Here is a 23302-nt window from a genome sequence, read left to right as displayed (position 1 = left end):
AGCGTCAGCTACGAAGGCCAGGCTTCAAAAATGGCAACGGGTCCCTGCAACACCTAAAAGGAATAACCCAAAAAGAAAAGTGGCCTTGGAAGAAACCTGAACTGATAGAGCAGCCTGGACTTTATACTTTATTCAAGGACCTATCTAAGGAGTTGGCCAGAGGATCATTGGCCAATAATGACCTCATGATTAGTAAATCTGTAGAGAGTAACCAAAATTAAGTTCTGTTTCAAGTTTTTCTGTTATCTTTTGTACAAAGGAACTTATGTCTCTTAATTAACAGAGGATATGGTAACTAAAGCAGTGTGGAATATTGTTTATGATGTTATAAAGTTATAAGCGATGTATGAAGGGGGTAGTTTAAGGGGATGGAGGGCGGGGGGGGGGGGCTTATTCTGTAGTTGTGCAAATGTGAAAAGTTTACTAGGGTAAAGGCCCCTGGTGGTGTCGTGAGGCAATTCGGGGGGGGGGGGGGGGGCGGGGCGGGCTGGGCTGCTTATGTGCTGGTGTGTTACTTTCTCACATCCCACTATTGGGACATGTGCCCATTAGTCGGTGCTAGACAGGGGGGGATGAGGTGGGTAAAGGAGAGGGGGGGGGGGGGGTAACGATAGGGGGGAGGGGGGATTGTGTGGGTTGGGGGCACCACCGGTATAGGGGAGCACAAGTATGTGAATTGGATGGACCCTATATAATGGGGGAGAAAGCTGATGTACTGCTCCAGGAATGAGTACTGACTTAAAAATTCTATCACATAACGTGAAGGGCCTGAACATGCCTCAAAAATGGCAGAAGTTGTTCAAAGAGTTACAACAGCTAAAACCGCATATTGTCCTCCTGCAGGAGACCCATCTCCGCAGGGTACATGAGCGACTCCTCTCCCATCCAGATTACCCTAGTGCCTTTTTTGCCTCCTCCGCTGATGGCTCCAAAAAGCGTGGTGTGGCAGTGCTGTTCCATAAATCTATAACAGCCCAAATACTGAGTATCAAACGAGACCCGGGAGGGCGTTTTTTGTTCTTGCAAATTGTCCTAGAACAAATAGAGCTCACTCTTGCAACCTTATACGCACCTAATGAACAACAGGGAACATTCTATTCCAAAGTGAAGAACATACTAGCTACATTTACCCGGGGCTCTCTGATCATGGGGGTTGACTTTAATGAAGTTATGGACCATGTGTTACACAGGTCCGGGAGACCCCAACACCCGATCTCTAAGGACTCTTTGGCACTGAATTCTCTGGTCAACTCACTGGGGACCTTTGACGTCTGGAGGCTAGGTCACACGACAATTAGGGATTATACTTTTTTCTCCCCCGTACACAAGTCGTACTCACGCATCGATTATCTTTTCTTGACGTTACACTAGTTGAGAGAGGCCCGAAAGCAGGAATAGGTAGTGCAACAATCTCTGACCACGCCCCAGTCTGGGTTACTTTGCCGACCATTAGAGCAGAGGTCAAAGATAAAAAATGGATGCTTAACACAGAGTTACTACAGGAGAAGGAGGTGGTAGAGGGCTGTAGGAAGGTCCTGAGGGAGTACCTAGAGCTTAATATAGAATCGGGCCCACCCCTCAGTGTTGTATGGGATGCTATGAAGGCAGTCTCGAGAGGTTACTTTATACAGATAGCTAGTAGGCGTGCGAGGGTTCGTAGGGCCCAGCTGGCGCAATGCATGGAAAAGATTCGGATCTTGGAGGCGCAGCACAAATCAAGCGGCTCCTCTGCAATTTTGGAGGAGCTGCGCGGGCAGAGGCTCCAGCTGGACTCTATCTACTCCGAACAATTAACTTGGTTACAATCTAGAAATAAAGTTCGAACATACGAATTTACCAATAAAGCAGGACGTCTCCTGGCTATAAAGTTGCGCAGGCGAAAAGTAGATCGAACGGTCACTCACATTAGGGATACGAGGGGCAACCTGCTGAACACCTCTGAGTCCATACGGAGGCGTTTTAGCGAATTTTACCAGGAACTTTATGCACAGGAGATTAACCCTTCTGAGGACACTATTTTAGAATACTTAGTTGAGAGTGACTTAGCTTCCTTAAATATTCAACTGAGGACTGCTCTCGATGCACCAGTTACCCCAGTTGAGATACAAAAAGCTATACAACATTTGCCCTCATGTAAATCACCAGGGTTAGATGGCTTACCTAACGAATCCTATAAGAAATTCGCCCCCGAATTGGCTCCGCTGTTCGCGGATCTGTTTAACATGATTGGGAAAGGGGAGTCTTTGCCTAATTCCATGTTGGAAGCCTGGATTGCGGTATTGCCTAAACCGAATAAAGATCATAAAGAATGTGGGTCCTTCCGTCCAATATCCGTCTTGAACGCCGATGTTAAAATCTTAGCTAAAGTTTTGGCCAACCGTCTGGCACCACTGCTCCCAGCTGTTATCCACCCTGACCAGGTGGGATTTGTTCCATATAGAAAAGCCACAGACAATACTAGGCGAGTGGTCGATTTAATATACTTGGCCAAAAGAATGAAGAGGCCTCTCTGTCTCCTTAGTCTGGAGGCCGAAAAGGCCTTCGACCGGGTTCATTGGCCATTTATGTATAAAGTGATGGAGGCCTTTGGGATAGGACCGCAGTTTAGTGGATGGATCCAAGCATTCTATAGCTCTCCTAAAGCCTGTGTTCGAGTAAATGGGGGTAACTCAGCAATGATCCCTTTACACAGAGGCACTAGACAGGGTTGCCCCTTGTCCCCCTGCTATTTGCCATGGTTATGGAGCCCTTTGCAACTAGGCTTAGAACCAATCCAAATATCTCAGGACTTTCTATAGGTGGGAGAAATCATAAACTGTCCCTTTTTGCGGATGATGTATTGTTGTTTGTCACTAGTCCCTTGACCACCTTCCCTGGACTTTTGAAGGAGATAGAGGAATACTCTGATGTGTCGGGATTCAAAGTCAATATGTCCAAATCTGAAGTTCTGAATGTGACCCTTCCGGAGGAGCTCGTGGGAACGCTGAGGTCTTCCTATGCCTTCAGGTGGACCAACAGGAGCCTTCGTTACCTGGGGGTAAACCTGTCGGCAGACCTCTCGGATCAGGGGTGCTCATCGAGGACTTGGGAAAATGGGGAGATCTTGATCTCTCCTGGTTCGGCCGAATAGCGGCAGTAAAGATGAATGTTCTGCTCTACCTCTTTCAGGCTCTCCCAATCAAAATGCCCCGTAAATTCTTATCATCATTACAGGACCGTATCATGCGCTTTATCTGGGCGGGAAAACGGCCGCGTTTGGCATGCTCGGTCCTATACCAGGACAGGATGAGAGGAGGGCTGGGAGTACCCAACCTGGCTTGGTACTATAGAGTGGTTCAGGCGCGCGCGGCAGTGGAATGGTTTCAGGACTACCCAGATCGGCAATGGGTGCAGCTCGAACAATACACCTTGGGTGAGAGGCCGCTGGGGGCTCTTATGTGGATCCCGGGCTCGCATAGATCTTTGGAGGCAGGACTCTGTCCTTCTATATACGTCACCCTCTTAAATTGGGACAGTCTGTTTCCCCATCGACGTACTACACTATCTCGTCTGTCTCCCATAGCTCACAATCCATTGTTTTACCCCGGAATGATAAAAGGAGTGTTCACAAGATGGTACACTGGAGGCTTACGAATGTGGGGTCAACTGTTTGATGGGGAGACTTTACTGTCGTACTCTGAGGCCCTTGAGAAGTTCCCGATAGTGGGGTCAGACCGATATGCCTATCTTCAATTAGCCTCTTTTCTTAAGACAAGGGCAGTTCGGGAGGTAGTGGCCAGGGAACAAACAGCACTAGAAACCATCTGTGAAGGCCCACCTAAGACAAGCGGGTTGGTATCGCGCCTCTACCATATTATCAACAGGCAATCCCCGAAATATACACTTCACAGGAAGAGTTGGCAGAGGGAGCTGGGCATGGAGTTGGAGGAGGCAGAGTGGGAAAAAATGGAGCGGGCTGTGATGGGAGTGTCATCTCATGTGCCCTTTAAGGAGAATGCAGTAAAGGTATTGTACCGTTGGTACCTGACACCCGAGCGTCTTCAGCGTATCTATCCTGCATTGACGGGGCTGTGCTGGAGGGGATGTGGGGTGTGGGGCACAGCGGGACACATCTGATGGACCTGCAGGAAGGTTAAGGCCTACTGGAGAGCGGTTCGTAGCAGGTTGCAGAGGTGGACGGGGAGTCTGATACCTTGGAGCCCGACCCTTTTCCTATTCTCTGCTCTAGCTGCAGGTCTTTCCCATACCCAGCATACTTTCTTGAGACAGGCCATAAGTGCCGCGAGAGTTATAATTGCTGCTCATTGGAAGCAGCCCACAGCTCCACCGATTACTAGGTGGATTCAAAAATTGAGGCATATCTGCGAGATGGAGAGACTCTTAGCGGAACGGCGCAATCAACTGTGTAGATGGCATTTGACCTGGGATCCTTTTCTCCTTCACGTATAATTTGACTGATGTCCTATGTTATGGTGGTGCCCGAAGGGTGGGTGGGGGGAGGGAGGGTTGGGGTGGGTTGGGGTTCTGAGTGACAAGAGTGACATGGAAGCGGGGTTTCATACACAAAAATTTCTTTAAAAAAGTTGAAGTTTTGATCTGATTATTCTGAATAATTCACTAGGTATTTTAACACAGTAAGAAGTTTTCTTTTTGTATAGCATGAGATTCTTACAACTCTTTGTATTATTTATTCGCTATACTTCTGGAGACTTATGTTCTGCACAATTGACATGTAATATGATACGCATGTTGTAATATGTTTCAGATTCTGTGTACTACTAATTAATAAAGACTTCATGAAAGTTAAAAAAAAAAATTACAGACTTCATAAAAATATAGCGGCACGCACCAAAGGCGTGCACCATCCCAACAGAGTAAAGAAACGTGAAATGCAGATTAAAATACTGTGAAGGAGCAGGGAGGTCAGGTCAGAAATGCGTCCTTACATCTGGGAGAGTGGGCGGTGCTCAAGCGCCTCGGGAGATGCTGTGGTAAGCGGGCAGTAACAGAGAGTCAAAACAGTCACAGGAATTGTCATACATATCTTTAGCTCCATTTCATCTTTGTATAGGCTTGCTGGTCTTAAACTAGCAGGTCGCACCTTGTCAGCTCAGAGGTTTGTGTGGTGAGCTATAAGACATTTTCAGCATTCTTATCACGTATCTTCAAAACCACATTTTGACTGTCTTGTGTCAGTGAATTGGACCAGTAGGAGCCAGTTAAGATTCACAGCTTTTTCTTCAGCCTGCGTTTGTAGCTAATGCAATTCCTAGGATCCTGGTTCACAACTTCTGTACTCAACTCTGGTTCTCTCTATTCTTGGCCCAAGTGTTGGCACTTCCTTCAACCTGCACTTTAATCTGGTTCTGCTACCAGCCTTCACTATTTGTTGATTCTACTTCCACACTGACTTCCCTGTTCTGATCTTAGTTTCACCATGATCAGAAGTGTGATTATGGGACTGGCAGTCCTATGGCTTCTTTGCCTTTGTTTGTATTCTCTGCACTTCTCAGCTATTACCTAGCACCACCACTAACTGCCTCCCATGCTTATGGTTTAATCTATGGAGATAACCAACCACAGTGCAAAAATAATCTGTTTGAGGCAAATGGGCTGAAAATCCATCTAAGACTTTAAAATAATTTCACTTCTTTCATAATAACCTTCTTGGACTAACCTGTCGCTCCAGCTTCCGGTCCATTCCATTCTTCCCCAGGGATTCATGAGACGCACCAGCTTTACTTTCTCTCTTTTGTAGGTTGCCTAGTAGAATTATTATTATTATTATTATTATTATGGAAAAGAAAATAAGGGCTTGTTATTCAGTGGTACTTATCTGGGTAGGAGTGGCTCCTCCCAGTGCCCCTCACCAGATCCATAGCCCAATTTTCAGTACCATTATCTGGAAATGGCCACTAAAAATCACTACTGGCTACCCTGCCCAATCCGGATAGCTCTGGGGCAGTCTATAGATAGAGGCTGGGTAGAGCCAGACGTTATCCAGGTACCACTGATATTCAATGCGGGTCCCTGGATATTTATCCAATTTACAGGACAAGAAGAAGTGAAAAGAGGCAAGGAGGAGAAAAGCAAGGGGGGATATGGGAATGGAAGGGTGTGTAGTGTCTGTGAAAGACGTACAGATGAAAAGGTGAGTGAGTGAGAGGAAGAGATTATAGACTGTTTACAAGAGGAATGGCATGAATAAAGGTGTAAGAAAGGAGAGAGACAGATCGGGTGAGGGTAGAGTAAGAAGTGAAAGATGTGGGGAGAGAAGAGAGGAGGAGGGATGGAATAAGGGAGGGGATATGTGAGAGGGAAGAGAAACATGATTGATGAAAGACTGCAGCAGAAGGAGAAAAGGAAAGACTGGGAGAACAGAAGTAGTTCAGTAGTTAAGAAAAAAAGCAGAATTTTCAATGAGGAGAGAGCAGGATAAGAGGAGACAAATGCAGAGTAGAGGAAATGAGAGACAGGGAACAAAAATAACAGGAAAAATATTTTTATATACACCTAAATGGCAAAAAATCATGGGGAAAATACAGATTGAAAAAATATTTATTTTAATGAAACATTTCAAAACTTGATAGAATTTCCATACAATTATGGGATGGTTTGCATATGCAAATTTATCAAATAGAATTTGAACAAGTTATTATCTCTGTTTTCTTACTGCTTTACGTTCTCTATCTGTTATTATAAGGAGGAAAAGGCTTCAGATGCTTAGCTGGTTTTTTACTGTTTTTTGCTTTTGCAGTTTGCCGGGCTTCCTCATCAGCCTAAAAACCTCCTATATGTAGATACACATATAGGAGGTTTTTAGGCTGATGAAGAAGCCTGGCAAACTGCAAAAGCAAAAAACAGTAAAAAAAAAACAGCTGAGCACCTGAAGCCTTTTCCTCCTTGTAATAACAGATAGAGAACGTAAAGCAGTAAGAAAACAGAGATAATAATTTGTTCAAATTATATTTGGAAGACTTCTATAAGCAAGTTTTCAGCCAGTTTATTGAAACAAGGGATATGCAAATTTATGTAAATATACTACAAAATTTTGTAATCCTTGCCAGAAAATCTACTGGTGAGTTGCTGCAACTGGAAAATATACTTCCTGGACAAATCTCACAGCAACAATCTGTTTCCTTTGTGTGCTGAGGAGTAGCCCAGAAAACACCTGGAGGGGCATAATCAAAATGGGGCACCCAAATTTTCCTGAGAGGACGTCCAGGCGAAGGGGCGGGGAAACCTGTATTATCGAAACAAGATGGGCATCCATCTTTCGTTTCAATAATATGGTCGGGGACACCCAAATCGCAAAATTTAGGTCAACCTTAGAGATGGTCGTCCCCGACTTTAGGCCATAATGGAAACCGAGGACACCCATCTCAGAAACGACCATATCCAAGCCATTTGGTTGTGGGAGGAGCCAGCATTCGTAGTGCACTGGTCCCCCTGACATGCCAGGACACCAACCGGGCACCCTAGGGTGCACTGCAGTGGACTTCACAAATTCCTCCCAGGTGCATAGCTCCCTTACCTTGGGTGCTGAGCCCCCCAACCCCCCCCCAAACCCTCTACCCACAACTGTACAACACTACTGTAGCCCTAAGGGGTGAAGGGGGGCACCTACATGTGGGTACAGTGGGTTTCTGGTGTGTTTTGAAGGGCTCACATTTACCACCACAAATGTAACAGGTAGGGGGGATGGGCCTGGGTCTGCCTGTCTGAAGTGCACTGCACCCACTACAACTGCTCCAGGGACCTGCATACTGCTGTCAGGGAGCTGGGTATGCCATTTGAGGCTGGCATAGAGGCTGGCAAAAAATATTTAAAAAGGTTTTTTTAGGGTGGGAGGGGGTTAGCGACCATTGGGGGAGTAAGGGGAGGTCATCCCCGATTCCCTCCGGTGGTCATCTGGCCAATTCGGGCACCTTTTTGAGGCTTGGTCGCAAGAAAAAATGCTCGGCCAAGTGCTCGTCAGGGACGCTCTTCTTTTTTCCATTATCGGTTGAGGACGCCCATGTGTTAGGCATGCCCCAGTCCCGCCTTCACTGTGCTTCCGACACGCCTCCATGAACTTTGGTTGTCCCCGCAACGGAAAGCAGTTGAGGACGCCCAAAATCGGCTTTCGATTATGCCTGGGAGAAGGACGCCCATCTTGTGATTTGTGTTGAAAGATGGGCACCCTTCTCTTTCGAAAATAAGCCTGCTAGTGTACCTGAATGGAACTCGCCTTGAACTGCATCTAAAAAGGACACAAGCAAAATTCTTTTTTCTGATGTGCATATTTTTTGAATTATACTTTCCCATAAATATATTGTCGATCAAAACACAAAAGAAAAAGCAAATACAGACCTATAAATGTACAATAAAGAACAGCAATAATCAATTAACAAAAAAAAATACCTAAGGACAGAACATTATCCTATATACAGATACTAGTTGTTTCCTAATGGCTATACAGTGTCCAAGAAAGGCTTTCTTACAGATGAAGCTGTGGGGAAGTGTTTTTTTTTTCTCAAAAAATGTCCTTGTAAATGTATGTAACCCTGGTTTACCCCTCAGTCAGGGTTGCGGGCTAGCTCCCAGGGTCAGGTGCCCGGGACCAGGATTCACAATACAGATTTGTATTTCAGATGAGCTGGGCGCAGGCAGGGGCCAAAGAAAATCTCCGGTAGGCTGAAGGGTATTCCCACCCCGGGAGATGCAAGAGTCTACTTTCAAATAACGACCAGAAGTCTCAAAAGATTAACATCAAATTTCTTTTACTGGATCAACGTCAAACCAACGACAGTTCATAGACCAACTCTCATTTCTTCAATTTAAGTGCATAGGATGACAAAGTTACATCCGATCAATGTCTATTATATGTCTGTCCCATCTCAGATTAGAGATCCTCTGGTTGGCTGGGCAAAATCCTACTGGGAGTGGCGCTCCTCTGCATTCACGTCCCTGCCGCCTGGGATGTCTTTTTCAACCAGGCACTCTTTTCTTCTCACTGTTCTCCTCGACTGGGACCCAACTCAGACCCCCTCTGTCCCCTGACAGAGGTTTCAGCAACCAGCCATACCAAAGCCCATCTGCTTAGCTCCAGGACTCCCCCTTGGTACTCAGGGTCTCAGTGAGGGTAAGGCAACCCCGATCTACTATTCTCCATCCCATTTATTCCTTCTTCCACCCCACCTCCGGAGGCTGTGCTCACCCTATATCCACCCACCAGTCTAAATTTACCAGCCCCATTATCATAATGACCATGGGAGGGGGTCACATGTATTAACTGCCACCAAAGAAATAGCTACAATTTTATAGACCCATTCATTTGAAGAATTTTTGCTTGATACGACAGTTTGATTTTTCTGGGTTTGTGTTGGGGTGGGTAAGTGGCTGTGTGGATTTTGGACCAAGTAGATTTAATGAACATATTGAGAAGCTACAGCACAAGAAGTGATATATACCTCCTCCACACCTGTAACCGAATAGGCATGACCTTTGACCAGTCCATTCTTCATGCGGGTTTCATACTGCAGTGGGACTATACTCTAGAAAAGAAGAGAAGGCAATTGGCACTTAAGCCTAAAAGTGCAGATGAAGACAGACCAATCCCTTCCTATGCATAATACCAGATCAGTCACTTCTATGAGGAAACTCTGTGTGTGTGGTTATCACCTTAGTGAACTGCAGTGCCCCTATATGTATTAAATTTAGACAACAGGTAGCCTAAAATTTGGAATCTGTGCTAGGTTGTAGATGGGTATGAAAGCCTACCAAAGCCATTAAAGTAGGTACATAATACCAAAGGTGTAGCTATGGGGGGCCATGGGGGCCATGGGGGCCTGGGCCCCCACAAATTTCATCTGGGCCCCTGGTTTGGCTGGTGGGGGTCCCCAACCCCTGCCAGCCGAAGCCTTCTTCAGTGCCGATCTCCAGCGCAGTTGAGTTCGCTACCTTGCCCCCTGCTCTTCTTTCTTCTTGCTCCTCCTGTGTACGCAGCGTGCACAGGAGGAGCAAGAAGAAAGAAGAGCAGGGGGCAGGCAGCGAACGTGGCTGCGCCGGAGACTGGTGCTGAAGAAGGCTTCGGCTGGTGGGAGTTGAGGACTCCCGCCAGCAAAGGTATTTGTTTGTGAGGGGAAGTGGCAAGGAGGTGGTGGGGGGGCAGCGAGGCAGCACTCAAAATGTGCCCCCAACCTCAGGCTCTGGCCCCCTCCCACCGTGAGGTCTGGCTACGCCCCTGCATAATACACTCAATGATATCTGGCAAGATAATATTGGGTATTATCATAAGGTCAACCAATGTATAAACCGAGGGGTCCTTTTACAAAGGTGCATAAGGGCCTACACACGTCCAGCGCGTGCCAAATTGGTATTACCACCCAGCTACCGTGTGGTAAGGGGCGGTAATTCTGAATTTGGCACACGCCAAAAACATGCGGTAGAAAATTATTTTCTATTTTCTACCGTGGGGGCGTTCCTGGAGGTAATCGGGCAGTTACAGCGTAGGTAATGTATTAAGGGCTGAAGCCATAAATAGATGCACGCTGGTTTTCATTTTGCTGCACGGCCATTTCCCGGCCCAAACCCCCCCCCCCCCCTTTTTTTCTAGATGCGGTGGAGAAATGGTCCAGCATGCGTCCAGTACAAGCGCCCACACTATCGCAGGCCACTTTTTGGTGTGCTTTTGTGAAAGGTTCCCTATGTGAAAGCAAGTCAGATACATTCCTCAGGTTAAGAGCAGAAATAAGAAATAAGAGCGTAATTCCAGGACACTGCAGATTCAGATTCTGAATCTGATGCCTTTTTTGTTGTTGATTGTTCTAAAGCAACTTTTTTGTTTTAAATTTTTTGCATGTCTGGGCTTCATCTGGCCTCTGGGAATCTCTTTCATATCAGCATACTAAAAGATACATTTGGTTTACTTTGATTACTATTTTCCCTGGCCCTCACCCATCCACCCTGCTTCCTGTTTCTCTTATAGGCAGACTTTATAGTTCTTGCAGCTTTTTCCAATTAGTTGAATTGGTCCCTGTCTACCAATTATCCCATCTACTTTCTTAAATCTTGGTGCCCAAATACTCTTATTTGTCTTGCTAGATTATAAATTCCTCAGAGAAGATCCCTTATGTGTCTCTGTACAGTACCTTGTAGGGTACTATTAATGTTTATTAGTAGTAGCAGTAGGTACTAGAAGGAAACTGATGGCCAGAAAGGGAAGCGCACGCATTTCAATTTGTACAGCAAATGAATGTACTGAATGTACTAAAGCCAAACTAGCGTTGTGAGTATGAACTTACAGCATCGCCCCTGCATGCACCTGAAATCCTTTGCAGGAATGAATAATGGCAGCACACAAAGGCAAAGTGCAGGTGGCGCTGGCAACAAATTGATTCCGAAGTCCTGAAACCAAACTAGCTTAGTGAGCATGAATCTACAGCATCGCCCCTGTATGCACCCAGAACCTTCTGCTAGAGAATGACACAGGGACAAAATTTGTCCCCATCCCCGCCCTGTCTCCGTGGGTTCTGTCTCCGCCCCACTCCATCCCCACAGGCCCTGTCTCCATCCCCGTCCCATCCCCGCAGGCCTGTCTCCATCCCCACCCCGTCCCCGCAGGTTCTGTCCCATCCCCGCCCCATCCCCGTTGGCTCTTGTCTCATCTGCAGAAGCCTTGAACACTTATGATTTATACTTAAATCTTTTTATTAAAGTATAAAAAGGAACAATATGCTGTGCAACTGCTGTGTATAAATTACAAATAGAAAACAATAATAACTAGCAGCTATAATAACCTTCCCACTACCACCACCCTCTACCCTTCCAACCCCAACAATAGCTGACTTCTACTACCCCAAGGAATCCTAATCCACCCTGTTAAATTGTCCAGGGGTACAAAATACAACCCATTCTGTATGCCCTAGAGCAGTGATGGGCAACCTTTTGAGCTTGGTGTGTCAAAATTCGCCAAAAAACCGAGCATAACTTGGGTGGTGTGTCACTTCGAGAAAAAAACCATAATTTTGCGATATTTATAGTTTAAATAACAAAAATGTATAATTGTAATATATAACTGTATTTAATAAACCAAAACCTATTTATTTAACTTACCTGCTTAGTGACTTCTTTGTTCATCTGTCAGTCGGTTTCTTTTGTTGGTCTTGATATTATTTAACTTGTGTGGGGTGCCGTGAACTAAGATAAGTGAGGGGGAGGGGGAATTCTTTAACTAATCTGCCTATTAGTGACTTTTTTGTTGCTGAATTTCATTGGCTAAATCTTCAATTGAAGGTTGGTATTTTGTACACTTCAAGCCCAAGCAAGCACTACTAACTTCATCTTTCAATCTGTTTCTTTTGTTGGTTTTGATATTATTTAACGCTGAGAATAAGGTTTCACAAAACTACGTAGAGGGAAAAATTGTGAGTAAAGCCATTGCTATATTTTTCAGGGTGCTAAAAGTGTCTGGTAATCGGATCCAGGCACTCCAAATTTCCTGGTAACTCAGATATTCTCTTAATAATTGCATCTTTATTCTGCATATCGTGAAATAGAACTGGTGCACATCTTAGGAGAGCTTCTTTAATAAATTCTCCCTCACTGAGTGCTTTTCCATGCTGAGCTATGGAGTGAGCAATGCTCAAACTTGCAGATGTTAAATTTGTAGAACCTTTTACAAATTTAAGGATGGACTTAGATTGGCTCTTATAAAAGTGTAGCTGCCTGGAAATGTATTCCTTCCTTTCATCCTCACTTTTTTTCAAGAGCTGGGAATGATTAGTTTCAAAATGTCTATTTATATTCCACGTTCTGCTTACTACCGTTTCAGTACATAGAACGCAAAATGATCTGCCATTTTTTTCTATAATGCCATACATCTCGGTCCATGTCTCTTGAAAGGGTCGGCTACTGCTACTACCACTTCCTTTACTTAACCTTGGTTTTTTATTTTTTGGGTTCTCCATCAGGGGGGCAGTGACAGAAGATAGAATTATAGATAGCCTGTTAGCCCTGCAGGCAATTAGGGGTTAACTAGCCTAACTGACCACCTTATGTAAATTAAGATGGCTGCCGCTATTTCTAATGGCGGGAAACGGCACCCATAGCACATGCCCTCGCCTCTCCCAGCCTCCCCCTCACCTATCTCAGCAATGATGGTCAATTAGAAATCCACGACACCCCAGAACAGTAGATTGGATGATGGTTGCTGTGGTTATGTGGTAATGGCGATCACAGGGCCCCCAGAGATGCGTCCCCCACGGCATTCCGCTGCTCTCTGCTCCGCCGGCCGGAAGTGAGGTCAAAGATCCCCTAACGGCCGTGCAGGAGCCGGGGCAGAGGGAGCAGCAGGGAGGGAACAAGCGGAGGACTCGGAGGGAGCCAATAGGAGCGCACACGGCACCCCCCCAGCGGGTAAACATGCACCGGGGGGGGGGGTGATTTCGCCGGGGGGGGGGGGGAGGTCGCACTGCACCTGGGGGGGGGGACGCATCGGCGATCCGCCCCGGGGAACGCCGCTGCTTCTCTGTATGCGGCCACATGCGGCCGCGTGTCACCGAAAATGGCTAAGCGTGTCAGTACTGACACGCGTGTCATAGGTTCGCCATCATGGCCCTAGAGGGAAGAACCCTAGGAAGCATTGTTATGATTTTTTAATCTGAGGATGAATAAGTCATCAACAATCTCAGGATTCAGTCTAGCTCTCCTGTCTTCCACAGTCCCTCCTGCTATAGAAGATGTCTTCTTAGAAGATGTGCTGGTAGCAGGATGTACAGGATCCTCATGCAAATTTTGCTAGCTGTGGCCAGCATGTTTGCTTGTTTTTCCAAAAAATAAAAATATTGTCGTCTGCATCAATCAAACATAAATAACAGTCCAGTTCATTAACAGGCTTCAAAATAGAAAGTGACCTGGGGACACGGGCTCTGTCCCCTTCCCTGCCTCGTCCCCGTGGGATCTGTCCCCGTCCCCATGGAATATGTCCCTGCCCCCATCCCTGTGGTTACTGTGGGTCCCCATTCCCGTGTCATCATAGGCGGTCGGTGGCCCAACTGTTTGGGGAGGCTAAAGGGGGCGGGGTTAGGGGTGGGGCCAGGGGTGGAGCTTAAATCCATAATTGTCTGATAACACACAGAAAAAATAAATAAATATATTTATTTATTTATGGGTTGCTTATATCCCACATTTTCCCACTCATGCAGGCGCAATGTGGCTTACAGAAAGTTAAGTAAAAATTACAAAGGTAAAAGCACAGAAAAGCGTACAAGATGCAAAAAGGGGGAGGAGAATCTAACAGTATGAGCTAGGCAGGGAAGGGACAAGGGGGTGCATCAATCAACAGCGGAAATTAGGGAGTAAGTCTTGGCAAAGAAGTAGGTCTTTAACAGCTTCTTGAAGAGGGTATGGTCCTCTTGAGCACAATCGCTCAACTGCAAAACACTATGCACAACTTTGTGCAAAAACACACTCAGAACCTTACTGTACCATAAATATTACACTGGGCAGAACCTAATACACCAATATACCACCCATACGGAAAATGCAGACCGTCAACAATATGAAACAAGGGATTATATCATCACAATTCTCATGTAGAGCCACAAAACACCCTAATTCATGTTTAATGTGGGATAAAATGCCATAAATAAGTAAATAAATATAAACTTTTAATGTTGAGCACCTGATTCTCAAAGTGGACATATTCCAAACACTATAATGAAAATAAAATGATCTTTTCTACCTTTGTTGTCTGGTTGTCCGATTCTGCTGCTATCTGTTCTCAGTGCAGGTCAGGAAGTCATCCTCATTAAATATCTCCCTGGCAACCCAGCCACCCCCCCTCCCCCTGCTCTCCCAGCAGTAAGGTAAACAAACCATAAACCAATTTCTACAACTGGTTACACAAGGCTAGAGGGCTTTCACTGCAGCTCCTGCTGTGAGGATGGAGGTAAATCAACAATTTAAACCTCTCAGAGCACAGCAGGGGAGGCTTAGCCTATCCAAGCCTCTTATACCGGGTGCCTATGCATGTCATTCTCTACCTTCTTCAGCACACCAACACAAAGGGCAGGCAGCGCTGGCAGCAAATTGCTGCTGAAATCCTGAAGCACATTAGTGGGACTGTAGAGAGCTGCTGGCCAGTTGGCATACAAACCACAAATGGTTTCCCGTCTGTTCCTTTGGGGTCTATGTCTTTGTCAACCAGTGCATCGCCCACACTCTGCACCATTCTGGCAATTAATTCTCCCAAATTGCTTTGAGGAGCAAGCCCGTAAGAAAATCCTCTACCATCCTGATGGCGAGAATAAGAAAAGAAAGTGAAACAAAAAAAAAAAGTTAGTAAGGAAAGAGAGAAAAATGAAACGGAAATCTCTGTGAAAAAGAGAGGGGCTTCATCACACGTAAAAGGGTAAAGGGTCATGGATTTGATATTCTGTGGTACAACCAAAGTAGTTTACCTATACTATGGGGCTCATTTTCGAAACAGAAAAACGTCCAATAAGCAGCACAATGCGGCATTTGGATATTTTTTTCCCAAATCACTATTTTCAAAACTAATTTTAAGACATTTTTATATGCAGCTTGTCTGAAGTGTGTCCAAATCACAAGGGGGCATGTCAGGGGCGTGTTGGGGCAGGATTTGGGAATTCCTAATACTTGGGATATTTTTCTGCCATAATGGAACAAAGCAAAACGGTCAGGGCTAAAATCTAGACATTTTAGCCTAGACCTGTTTTAATAATGACTAAGTCACAAAAAGGTGCTCCAAATGACCACTGAAGGCAGGACCAGCGTTAAGGGAGGCAAACAGACAGTGGCGTACCAAGGGGGGGGCGGTGGGGGCGGTCCGCCCTGGGTGCACGCTGCTGAGGGGAGCCGCGGTGCGCGCCTGTCAGCTGAGTTCTCTAACTTCGCTAACTTCGCTGCAGCTCCCTCTGCCCTGGAACAGGTTACTTCCTGTTCCGGCCGGGCAGAGGGAGCTGCAGCGAAGTTAGCAAACTCAGCTGACAGGCGCGCACCGCGGCACCCCCCCCCCAACGGCGTGCACCCGGGGGGTGTCATTTCGCCGTGGGGGGCCGCGCTGCACGGGGGGGGGGGGGGCGCATCGGCGATCCGCCCCGGGTGTCATGCTGGCTAGGATCGCCACTGCAAACAGGGTAGCTCCAGGAGGCCCCTGTGGGCGGTCATGTGTTTCCCTTCTCTACATCCCCATCTGGTGTCTTCCTCAGTAAATACCTTCTGTTATAAATAGCCCCTAGATAACCTGAGAACCTATACAAAAATAGGACTCATAAAATCAGATTGATGAATCAAAGCTTAATTAAGCAGTTTATTATTCAAATCATCCTTGCAAGGATGGGTGTGTTCCGGCATCTCTGAACTTGGAGCTTGCCTCTCCACACACAGATTTCTATAAGATTCCATAGACTTTATAGTTACATTTAAGTGTTTGCCCCTAAGTTTTTCTCATTCGCTGATGGTCATCTTTCTGCAAGGGTTCTGTGTACCAGCAGCTCTGAAATTTTCACTCTCTTCCCCCCTAACTTCCCCCCTCCCTCTCTGTAGTCTCTTTGTTCATAGTTATCTTGCAGATGTGACCTTGGCTTCCCTCAGCTCTGGGTCCTGTGTGTCTTTTCTAAAGCTTGTCTGCCAGCAGTGTGGACTTCTCACCCCCTTTTCCTCCCCCTTCTCCTGCTTAGTACAAATTCCTTTGTGCAATGATTCAAACAGCTATGATACAGTAAAATGCTTTCTTTTAAAGACATCTTAGCTAGGGCCTATTATATGAAAATGCCATATATTTCTATATTTCTTACACCTTCTATATGTAAATACAAGACTTCCAAAGGCGGCCTCGCAAGACTGATGGAAGTCTCAGCAGACATGATGGAAGTCTCAGCAGACATTTTTAAAGAGCGATGCAGCAGCAAGAGGGTCAGTGCCGGCAGCGGGCAGGAAAGACTGGGGATCTTTCCTGCCCCGAAGACTCCACTAGACCACCAGGATGGCTTCAGATATATGCCAGGAGGGCACCCTGCGGCTCGGGGGAGGAGAGGCAAAGCAGTCAGATCGCAGCAATAGAAGGGAGCAGGAGGGAGCGCTGCGGGGCCCCGGGAAGTGTGAGGCCCTCTGCAACCGCCCCTGTCGACCTGCCTAAGACTGGCCCTGGCAGTCCATTATTTTTAATAATCTTTTGCCATTGCTGTCAATTATAGCATTTGCTATTGTTTTGGGTGTACTTGTGACTCCACCTACTGTTGGCAAGCTACGCCTACTGGCTTCAACCCATATAATGGGCTAGAAAGCCTCATACTGTCTCCTGTTCTCACTCTAACCTCCTTGGTTTACAGCAACCTGAAGGCTAACCAGCCTGCTTCCTATCAAGCCTTATGTGCATGGAGCCCTTGTTGCCATGTTTCTCTCCTCCAGACTGATCTGCTATCTGCTCTCTAATTCCACTTTCAGCTCTTGCTCCAGTCATTCATCCTGCTTTCCTCAAAGCTCTGACTCTAGTTCATACCACTTGTGAGTTCCATATCCAGGATTCTGTCTACAGAGCAGTGGCGTAGGAAGGGGGGGGGGGCGGTGGGGCGGTCCGCCCTGGGTGCACTCCGCTGGGGGGTGTCGGCGCCTCGCTGGTTCCTTGCTCTCTCTGCCCCGGAACAGGTTACTTCCTGTTCTGGGGCAGAGAGAGCAAGGAACCAGCGAGGCGCCGACACCCCCCAGCAGCGTGCACTCGGCGGATTGGCTCTCCCGCCCGCCCCTCATCGCCTTCCAGGTATGTTCTCGCAGGGGGGGGTTGCGCTACGGAGGGGGGAGGGTGCGCCACGCTGCACCCGGCGGGGGGTGCGCAGCGGTGACCCGTCCCGGGTGTCAGCTGCCCTCGTGACGCCACTGCTACAGAGACTTCCGATTCCAACCTATGCTGAGGATACTCAATGCCAGGCACAGCCTGAATGCCCACACTTAAACTTGGGCCTTAATGGAAGGAAGCCTGACACCCCTCCAGGAGTAGTGGAGACAGAGGTGGATGGGTCCTGTCAGCCAGCATGTGTTCACAGGCTCTGCAATGGGCCTACCTTCTATATGGGTTTCCTATGTAACAGGAGCCCATGTATGAGCAGGGAACAGGGCCACTGAAGGACATATGAACACACAGACCCACAGGTCCCATATTCCATGACTTCTTCTTGCCTTTTGCTGACTCAGTGTCCATTGTTAGTATGATAAAGCTGTGCTAGATATTTATTTATTTATTTGTTGCATTAGCATTTGTATCCCACATTTTCCCACCTATTTGCAGGCTCAATGTGGCTTACATTGTTCTGTAATGGCGATCGCCATTTCCGGAATGAGAAATACAAAGTGGTATTGCATTAAAGTTCATAAGTGACAGATTAAATAAGGAATCAAGTATAGAGAATTCATTTCCGGAATGAGAAATAAAGTGGTATTGCGTTAAAGTTCATTAGTGACAAAGCAAATGAAGCAGTCAAGTATAGAGAGTTTGGTTTTGTCCAGTTCTGGTATAAGTTTCGTTGTCTGGTATTTAGGATGGATCATTGTGGTATGCCTTATTGAACAGGTTGGTTATGTTGGACAGCCAGCATAACTAGTGCAACTTTCTGTTATGGGCCCTGCATGGTTCATACTATGAAATGGCTGGAGAGTGCCTGGCAGGGGAAACGGTGTTGGCATCCGCCACCTACCTTACGGGATCTATCTTACATTAAAAGACAATTGGAATCTATCGGGTCAACATTGAGCTTTTATAAACATTTTTTTTTTAATAAATGCTGACTGCCACTGGCTAATTTAGACCTGGATATTCAGTGCCAAGCCATATCTGGGCACAGGTACAGAATATCCAGGTCAGTGGTGGTACCCAAAACTTATGTGGATACAGTCGATATTCTGTGCTGTACCTGCATAGATAACTGGGCAAAGATAGGGTTACTATTTATGGTCCTACTGGCTCACTTTGCTATTCAGGTACTGGCCCGGCACTGAATATTGTCAATGCCCTCATAACTCCTGGATGGATCTACCCAGATTCTGCCCCTGGCACTGCCTGCAGAGTGCCATGGCAGTCGAGATGATGCTCAGCACCAGTGCCCAGTTAAGTGCAACTGAATAGCCCCTCCTGACCTGCTCAGTGCAGTTTCACCAGGCAGAAGCCTCTCTGCCTAGTTACACCAGTTTGAATATCAGGCACTATCTTTTTAAATGTTTGATTTATTAAGTTGCTAAACAAATTGTAAAGACTGAATATAATTTCTTACTACCGGGCCCCTGGATTAAACAGAAGTTCCTCGTTGTTAATGAGTTCTGAGATCCCTTTCTAACAGACTAATATTACTCCTGATGACTCCCCTCCCTATATTCTCAGTGATTCCATCTCTCCCCTCAAAGAACTTACATCAATAGAACATCCCATGAGTGACCCCCTCTCAATGGCTTTCTTCATAATTTTGAACAAGTCTTTGGGCGCTTCCTTGATCTCGTAGAACTCAGTCACCCCGCCAGTGAAGTCCTCCATGGCTTCTGTGGTGCTGCCTCCTTTAAGAGCCTCATAAGACCCGTGCAGCCTTGGAGAGGTAGAACAGAAATGAACGGGGTTGAGAAAATTAAAGGGGAAAGAGAATAAGGTATTTCATTGCTGGAACAAACTTAGGAAGGGTAAGTTTCAAAATACCTGAGTAAATAAAGCAATGCTTTTATAATGTTGCCTGCCCTATGTGGAGGGTAAAGTTACATGCATATAGCTTGTATCTGCTTAATTTTACCTGCAGGTCAGGGAGACATTCCTGAGGGTGGTATTGAGGTAGGGTTTGTACTCACATGTATATTTTCAACAATTCAAAAGCATGCAGTATTTTAACTTTGAAAAATTGTGCACCCCAAATAGCAGCTGTAAATGCATACCCCTAGGGATTATTTTCAAAGTGGAAGTAAACTGGTAGTGACAGAATTATCCCCCAAACTGTATAGCAAGCACACATGGGAGCAGGAGGTGGTAACTGGTATGAGCCCCCATTACTTTAATTGTAACACACCTAGAACAGTAGGATAGCGTGGGATAGAAATGTAACAATTTATTTAGTGGCAGGGCTGGTTTTAGACATGGTGGGACCCAGGGCAGAAATTAAGGAGGCGGCCCCTGATCCCTGATCACCCCTCCCCCATCTCCCCACCTGCATTGCTACTACTTGGTCTGGGAATCTCTTCCTCTTCCCACCACAGTCCATCTCTCCCTCCCTTTCCCTCACCTTGTGATCTTCTTTAAAAAATTATATTTCCCTTCTCAGAGGGGCTCTGGTGCAGTAGCCATCCTCATGAGCTGCCTCCAGCTGTCCTGAAGAATTCCCTCTCTGCCGTGACGCAGTCCACCCAGACAGAAACAGGAAATTACATTGGGGGGGGGGGGGGGGCAGGCAGATTGCAGCAGAGAGGGAAAGCTTTGGGGCAGCCGTAGGCAGCTTGTGAGAATGGCTGCCACGCCGGGGCCCTTCTGAGAAGGGAAGGGAGGAGAAGATGGACTGTGGTGGGGAGAAGGGGAAGAGATGCCTGGACCATGGAGCCCCCTGGAGCTGTGGGGCCCAGGGCAGCTGCCCTGTTTGCCCCCCCTCCCAACACCTGCCAATTTATTTAGTGGTCCTTTTACTAAGCTGCAGTAAAAAGTTGCCTTAGTGTGCTCTTATGTGTGTTTTTCCAGCACGCTAAGGCCATTTTACCACAGCAGTAAAAATGATTTTTTTTCTTAATTTTTCTATTAATGGCTATGCGCTAATGTTGTCATTAGCATGTGTCCATTTTGTCAAATTACCTTGGGTGCACTTATCGCCACCCATTTTGTAGGTGGTAAGGGCTCACTCACTAACCCTGCAGTAACTGGTTAGTATGTGGTAATGTAGCTGTGCTAACTGGTTAGTGCAGGAACGCTCACTCTCCACCCCCTGAATGCTCCCTCAAAAAAAAAATATATATATATAAGCTCACAGTTAGCACACACACATTTGGCAGTTGCTGCAGGATGCCTGAGCGTGTCCCACAGTGCGCCATTTTATGCTGTGTTAGGCGTGCTTTAGCACCTAATGTAGCTTAGTAAAAGGGTCCCTTAAGAGCAAAGTCGTGCGCCCAACTTCGGCTATGCTTATGAGATGCACAGGCAAACAAGTTAGGTAATGAGCTCTGACCCATCATAATTGGGTGCTAACAACCAATTCTTGATATTAATTGGCACATTAAAATTTGCATGCACATCTGGCTGCATGCTATTCTATAAGCCATGGTGCCTAGCTCCCATGGCATGTATTTCAAAAGACGGTGTGGCCATGGTCGTATCGGGGGCATTCTGAAATGTTGTGCGCTGAAGTACAGAATACTGCCTAAGCCATTATTTACTTGAGATTTGAGCAGGCTAAGTCTGGTGCCCAAAATGTAGGCATTGGATCCATGCTAAACATTATTCTATACAAGGCATGTGACCTCTACAGAACAGTGCTTAGCACTGAATTTTTTTGGCACCATTTATTGAATTCCGTCCTCTATGATCTTAAATCCGGCCCAGAGGCCATTACAATAAATCCACAGGAGTTTTATTGAGTAGCAATAGGTAGACTGAATGACATCCGCCTGGCGCATTGATAAGGATTATCACAACAGTACCCTGATTGCTTAGTTTTATAAATGTAAGAGGAGCTCAGTAGAAGGAGCTTTCACATACTTTAAATTCTATTGTTCTGACCAAATTATGAGACAAGGCATTTGGGTCTTTCAAAATTCTGCCTCATCTTGCAGCGTCTTCCCCATGTAATCAATGGATCCACAGGGAAGTCACCACTGGTCTGGTGAGCTAGAGAAAAAGGTCAGTGTAGGGAGGGAGAAAGGCGCTGAAGTGAAGATAGATGAGGAAGAAAGAAATGGGGAAAAAAGAATCATCAGAACAGTCTGTTTCCCTCAGCACACTCACATCTACTCTAGTGACCTGTACTAGACCTGATGCACCAGTATTTGTAGTTTTCAATGTATTCCCTTTGAACAGAGGTGGGGCAGGGGTGTAATTCATTGAAGTCAATACAGTAATATGAGCAAATAATAATACAGTTAGCAAAAAGTGGCTGAACAGGTTGTTGAAAAAAATGAGCTCAACCTCCTAGTCTGGATTGGAGGACTCTAATTAAGGCCCTCAATGGTGGTGGCACACCACTTAACATGCCCTTAGCATCAGTATGCCCCATCAAGGTGACTGAGCATTGGGGCATTACAATAAGTCTGTGGGTACATTGTAATTCTGCCTCTGCTCCCTGGGAATGCCTATGTGGATATTGCCTAAAAGTAGATGCTGTTTTCTGTGCATAGGTGTGCCTGGGGCAGAGAATTTGGGTGAGACTGGTATGCATACATGCATTTATAAAATATATGTTGGCAACTATTCTTATCAGCAAGTGCACACACACAAATATATTGACCTTGGAGCACATGCAAATGCCAGAACTTGCTTTCCTTGGGGTAATTTATAATGGCATACAGACGCACATGTTGCCTTTCTACAACATTTGCCTTGACAGCCTAGGTGCCCAGCTATAAAATTACCCTTCAAATGTCAATTCATGTAGCCAGGCTTTTACTCCCTTTTGATACCTCAAATAATTTGCTTCCTCTCAATCTCATTAAGAAGGTGATCCAAAAAGATGGAATGAAGTCAAGTGGTTGACAACAGTACACAACAGCAAAGGAGTGGTTGGCTATATTTTTTGGGATAACCCAAATGATGCACCAGTTTTTTTTCCAAACTATAGAAAGTCTCCCAGATCTTTCAGACATCTCATCTGCAGGCATTTAAACAGTATCATCAGGATGTTAAATCTGCAAGAGATCTGCTCTCACTCAGCTGCAAGTTTCTAGACCAGTCATTGAGTTGCAAGCACACACTTACTTTGCATAGGCCTTTTCAAGAAGAGCACTCCAGAACTCATTTCCGTGGGATGATTTAGTGAAGACCAGCTGGTTGTTGTATGTAGGTAAGAAATCATCAATGACCACATCCACCCAATCTCCGTAGCGCCAGAACTGAAATAAAAATGCAATGCAAAATTAACTGAGGTTCTTACCCACTTTCACAAAGCAGAAAGGCTAAAGTAGAAGTGATGTAGTTACTTTTCACAAATGTAGGCTCTGGTTTGAATCCATCACCACCAGAGCATCTTTCAGATACTATAGGGATATGAAAGACCTCCACTCCATCCCTGTTCTATGAAAAATCATGAAAGACTTCCTCAATTATGAAAGACTATTATTTCATAAAGACCAGAGA

At 46.0% G+C, this 23302-nt stretch overlaps 1 protein-coding gene across 6 annotated transcripts in view; it reads right to left on the bottom strand.

Moving 5' to 3' along the window:
* The window catches only part of CAPN3 (calpain 3), a 129545-nt gene that overhangs the window by 62936 nt on the left and 43307 nt on the right, over window positions 1-23302 (bottom strand). For 3 of the 6 annotated variants that reach the window (XM_030215244.1, XM_030215246.1, XM_030215245.1), the window contains exons 4-8: window positions 22925-23058; window positions 19406-19574; window positions 15140-15277; window positions 9453-9536; window positions 5678-5763 (exon numbers count right to left, since the gene is read on the bottom strand). In XM_030215244.1, the coding sequence (XP_030071104.1) occupies window positions 5678-5763; window positions 9453-9536; window positions 15140-15277; window positions 19406-19574; window positions 22925-23058 (611 nt within the window). The remainder of the gene's footprint in view (window positions 1-5677; window positions 5764-9452; window positions 9537-15139; window positions 15278-19405; window positions 19575-22924; window positions 23059-23302) is intronic. The other 3 variants (XM_030215247.1, XM_030215249.1, XM_030215248.1) reach the window with 1 other exon arrangement.

The sequence above is a fragment of the Microcaecilia unicolor genome, chromosome 9, assembly GCF_901765095.1.
Source record: "Microcaecilia unicolor chromosome 9, aMicUni1.1, whole genome shotgun sequence".
NCBI classification, from domain to species: domain Eukaryota; kingdom Metazoa; phylum Chordata; class Amphibia; order Gymnophiona; family Siphonopidae; genus Microcaecilia; species Microcaecilia unicolor.
This window is presented reverse-complemented; position numbering and strand designations above follow the sequence as displayed.